General features: G+C 30.3%; 1 protein-coding gene across 4 annotated transcripts; it reads left to right on the forward strand.

Annotated features, from left to right (window-relative positions):
- Window positions 1-580: 580 nt before the first annotated feature.
- LOC149263078 (ferritin-4, chloroplastic-like) lies at window positions 581-4,907 on the forward strand. Of its 4 annotated transcripts, none has more exons than XM_089387084.1 (9): window positions 581-701; window positions 1,038-1,403; window positions 3,409-3,492; window positions 3,621-3,681; window positions 3,799-3,889; window positions 4,000-4,061; window positions 4,171-4,236; window positions 4,340-4,403; window positions 4,526-4,907. In XM_089387084.1, exons 2-9 carry the CDS (start codon window positions 1,057-1,059, stop codon window positions 4,606-4,608), a joined length of 858 nt encoding a protein of 285 aa, XP_089243210.1. In that variant the 5' UTR covers window positions 581-701; window positions 1,038-1,056; the 3' UTR covers window positions 4,609-4,907. The 4 variants fall into 4 exon arrangements, with proteins under 4 accessions (XP_089243210.1, XP_089243214.1, XP_089243212.1 ...); XM_089387088.1 differs by having other exon boundaries at window positions 643-722; XM_089387086.1 differs by having other exon boundaries at window positions 674-791.
- Window positions 4,908-5,116: the final 209 nt, after the last annotated feature.

A 5,116-nucleotide genomic window follows, 5' to 3' on the forward strand; every position in this document is an offset into this window, starting at 1 on the left:
GAGAAAAGTTGTGTAGAAATATTGATTTGTGTTATTTAAACTAGTTTTTCACTGTATATATAGACTCAACACCATGAAAAACTAAAACTACTAAAGCACTTCTATTGTACAGAGATTACCAATCAAATTTGTGATTTCAATAAATTCCATCAAAATTTTAAAAAAATTAAACGAGAAAAATCCAAAAACAAAACTTCTGAAAAATCACACTAAAAACATCCCTGCATTTTATTACTTATCAACACGTCAAAGTAATTTCGCTATCAATTATGTAAATTGACAAAACCGACAAAGCACGGCCATCACATTTTATAAAATGGCAGCGAAATTCCACCAATTAAAATGGAAAGAAGACAAAGGGCAAAGAAAATAATATCTCCGGAGAATCTAGAGAGCACAAGTCTGGCACGCTCTGTCAAATGAAAATCTGGAGAGCACGAGTCCGCCACGCTTCTCCACATGCCCGTCGATCTGAACCGTCCACTTGTCGTTCTGTGGTAGCAAAGATGGGCTCCTACGGCTCTTCCAACCAGAATATTCGAATGATTCACACCCTATGTCTCAATCAGTTGATGCCATGGAGGCGCGGAGGCGAGCTTATATACAGAGGGCAGAAGCAACCACAATTTGCCATACCCTATTTGCATTACTTGTTTATGTGCTACTTTCTCACAATTTAAGTGTATTGCGGTTTTCAGTGGGTGAGTATTGCTGGAATGGAGGTAGAAACAGATTTTGAAATTGTTTCTGACAAATTTTCTTTGCTGCCGTATTAACTTTACAGTGAAAAGGTTGGATTTAATGATGCTTATATTGAGGTTCCATGATGCTAGCTGTGAGTCCAAACATGTGCATTTTTTGATTGAGGGCGTTTTAAATCGAGTTTTGATTTCCGAGTTTGGAGTAGTGGATTTCAGTTTTATGAGTTTTCTGTTCTGGCTTACATATATATCTCCGGTATAATATTGGTTATTTTTATTTTAATTTATATATTGTGGGTATTTGAATACAAGACTGCATGCTGTACTCATTTGCAGGTTGATTCAATTTGCGACCATGCTTCTCAGAGCTCCTGCTATTGTTTCCCCTGCCATTGATGCTTCTTCTCCATGGAAGCAGCAGCAGCAGCAGCACAATGGTTTGTGCAAGAACGGAATTTCAGGAGACAAATGCGGCGTTGGTGTTGCTGCAAGGTACATGAAGAGTAAGAGAGGAGGTGGGGTTCATAGCGTTAGAGCTGCTGTAGGCGGTGAAGGGAAGGCAGGTGCTCTGAGTGGAGTTATATTTGAGCCTTTTGTTGAAGTCCACGATGAGCTATCGCAACTTTCTCTATCGTTCTCTCAGTCTTTGGCGAGACAGAAGTTCTCAGATAGTTGTGAAGGAGCACTGAATGAACAAATCAAGTAAGTAAAGTTGTATCTTCTTAGGTCAATTAAGTTAATAAATTCGTTTTGTAGAACATCATGTTTAGTTATTGTCGGACCAATTTGTTTGTAGGAATGACATGTTCCAAGCTCTCTTTTCTGTTATGTTTCATATGCTTGAAGTTTCTTGGAAATTCTGTTCCGTTTCATATGGTTGAAGTTTATCGGAAATCAGGTTCATGGGTTTCTTTTCATGAAAATCTGTTTGTTAAGTTTTATCTGTATTTTTTTTCCTCCTTTTTCTCAATATGCTTTACCATGGTTGTTCCTCCTTATAAGTTTTTGGGGAAATTTTGAGAGAGGGTTATATTATTTTTAATATAGATAATTTTTTATTTTAATTATGTAGAGTTTTTAATTTTAATTTTTTTGTAAATTTTTTTAATTAAATTTGATACAAAATAAAATAAATAATAATAATAATATTTAAAAATAAAATAAAAATATTTGAAAAAAAAAAATTAATATCAATTTAAATGTTTTTTATTTAATTCTACTGATAATATGTTTATTTATTTCTTATCTTTAAATTTAACTTGTGGCTTTGTGAGTTTTGATTTTGGCTAATTTCGCTGAAAAAGTCTATGCTCAATCAGTTGCATTAGTGACACTTGTGTTTAATTTTTTAAAATAATATATTTTATCTTTAGATTTAAAGATAATATATTTATTTTTTAAAATTTAAATATTTTTGTATTTTTTAAAAATAATGTGTTTTTTTTATTTGTTCATTTAATTTAATTGTAATATTTTTTTAATTAAATAATTTTTTTATATATTTTAGTTTATTAAAATATAAAATATTGTTTTTTTTTATATTTTTTTAATGAATAATGTTTTCGTAAAAATAATTATTTAATTAAATTTACTTTTTACAAATGTAAAATTTTATGACATATGTAGCATAACTCTTACCCTACGATTTTCTTTGTAAGTGATGTTTAAGCTTTATTTATGTAATCTGTCTATTACAATTGGTTTTATAATAAATATTTAACTTCTCATGATTTATAATATATTTTTTATTAATAAATAAATATTATATATATATATATATATATATATATATATATATATATATAACAATTACACACTTTTCTAAAGTAATTTCATTTTTTTAGATGATAAATGAAACTTACTACTCTTTATAGAAGAATTATATTATACATAAAAATTATGTGATACATAATCAAACATCTTGCTTTACACTTATGATTAGAATTTGGACTATGTACATGGTCGGTTGGATATATATTAAATTATCTTTACATGAAATTGATATTAATTTTTTAATAATAAAAAGTTGATTTAATGTATTGAAACATATTTTTTATAACTTAATATAAAATAAATATATAATTTTATATTTATATATAAATGATAAGATTTTTTTATAATATTAAAAAAATATGTATAATTATTTTAATATATTTCAATTTCTACTTGAATTTAATTTTTTAGATATAAAAAATAATTTTAAAAAATGGTAGTAAGGATTGTTTATTATAAAAATATGTAATTTTTATTTAAAATTGAAAAAATATTAATAAAAATATTTCATTATTAAAAATAATATCTTATTCTTAATCTAAAATTAAAATAATCTCATATTCTTAATCTAAAAGAAGTAGTTTATCAGGACCGGTTTTTTTGCTTTGAAAATCATGAAAATATTTTGATAAATTTTATAGGAATTTTTATAAATCCAGATTATAGTTGTTAAACTTCAAGATTTTGGGTGCCATAGAAATTGTTCATGGTGCTGAATCTATTTTCACTTTCAAAAATAGCATTTAATCACTCTTTCGGCAAGATTTGTTGAAACTTTTTTGCCCAAATTCCAACCAAAATAACTCTCTAGTCAAATCCTCTTCCTCCACCTCAATAGACTGGTCCAATCTAAAATATAAGATTAACTTATATTGATCTATCAAACTTTCTTTTACATACCCTGGAATCACATGAACCTTGTTTTTTTTGGCAGCGTGGAGTACAACGTTTCGTATATTTATCATGTTCTCTTTGCATACTTCGATAGGGACAACGTAGCTCTGCCAGGCTTTGCTAAGTGAGTACCCTCCAATTTTCTTCTTATATTCTCCTGTATTCGTAACCAATTTTATTCTGATATTCTTGTGTATACATATAATCCTTGTAAGAAGTGTGATGAATAATAGATTTTTTCCAATCTGACAGGTTCTTCAAAGATTCCAGTGACGATGAGCGGGATGATGCAGAAAAGCTCATGAAATATCAGGTTTATGAGACTCTGTGTTTTACTTCATTCCGTTGTTTTAGGTTCTAAACTTTAGTGAAGCTGGTGTTATAACTGTTATTTCATACTTTGCTCTGTATTGATGTTTTATTTGAGCAGAACATCAGAGGTGGGAAAGTTAAACTACAATCCATTTTGATGCCTACCCTCATGGAGTTTGAAAACACTCAGAAGGGTGATGCCCTTTATGGTGAGTCCATTCCATAGACTCTTATTTTGCAACGCGCATGTTTCATGTCAGTTTGTTTGTTTGAATGTAGCCCTAAGATAATAATATGTTTTTATTTTTACTGGTCACAGCCATGGAGCTGACCCTATCTTTGGAGAAACTTACAAATCAAAAGCTTCTGAACTTGCACGCAGTCAGTATCGGCTGAAATTTTTTAGGCTGTTGATTGAATATATGTTGTTACTTCGAAATTATGTTGCGTTAGAAATAATTTTGAAGCTTCTCGGGTTTGATGGGAACAGGTAGCCCAAGAGGCTAACGATGGTCAGATGACGGATTTCATTGAGGGCAACTTTCTCACCCCGCAGGTTGCATGCTCTCTAAGTTTTCTCGTTATATGAAGTAGGAGAGAAGTATAAACAATAAAGATGGTAAGAGGCTCACATTATATTTTGCTCTGCAAATTTGCAGGTTGAAACTATCAAGAAGGTATCGGAATATGTGTCTCAGCTGAGAAGGATAGGCAAAGGGCACGGTATGATGATGCTATGATCATTTTGATAACATATGCGAAGAGACAAAGTGAAGAATTTATGTAAGCATGCCTCCATCCTTTACTAAAAGCTGAACTGTAATTTATTTGGTTGTCTCTTGCAGCTGTATGGCATTTTGATCAGATGCTCCAAAATGGAGGTGATGTAGCTGCTGCCCCTGACGCAGGAGCTCTTGCTGCTGCTTGAGCCCGTTTTAAAATTTATATTTTGCTCTATTGTCATATTGACAAAGATTTCTATAGTTCATGCTCTATATACATGAGAGAAATAATATTTTGCTCCTATAGTACATGCTTTTAATGTGTGTGTATATATATATATATGAAAGATGTTCATCGCTATGATTTATATTTATGTTGCGATGCCAATGGGCGAATCGTCAAACTGTTTTGAAATTTTCTCCTGCTTAATATGCCGGGCATGTATAGTTGCATCCGTTGGTTTTTGAGCATATTAAATTTTTGGCTGTTAGGATTGGTGTGTCTGTTTATATTTATATCATGTTATTCTTGAGTAATCTGAGTTTACACCTTTTTCAAAGTATTTAACTTATACTGTAAAATGATATTAGACATGAACATATGAAGATATCGTTAAAGCATTGTGCAATAAACATATTTTTTTATAAATATAAATACTTCATTTGGAGCAGCCTATCGCTCAGTTTTACATTCATGTGTATATAGTTTACAAT

Source organism: Pinus tabuliformis, chromosome 6 (assembly GCF_031772625.1).
Source record: "Pinus tabuliformis cultivar Carrire ecotype Pingquan chromosome 6, CPIR1, whole genome shotgun sequence".
NCBI lineage: Eukaryota > Viridiplantae > Streptophyta > Pinopsida > Pinales > Pinaceae > Pinus > Pinus tabuliformis.

What these genes read in the sequence shown, in the direction of transcription:
- LOC149263078 (XM_089387084.1), top strand. Translation starts at nt 1,057, where the DNA reads ATGCTTCTCAGAGCTCCTGCTATTGTTTCCCCTGCCATTGATGCTTCT. An exon ending in GCTCTGCCAGGCTTTGCTAA is followed by an intron (nt 3,493 to 3,620) that starts GTGAGTACCCTC and finishes CCAATCTGACAG; the next exon opens with GTTCTTCAAAGATTCCAGTG. An exon ending in AAAAGCTCATGAAATATCAG is followed by an intron (nt 3,682 to 3,798) that starts GTTTATGAGACT and finishes TTATTTGAGCAG; the next exon opens with AACATCAGAGGTGGGAAAGT.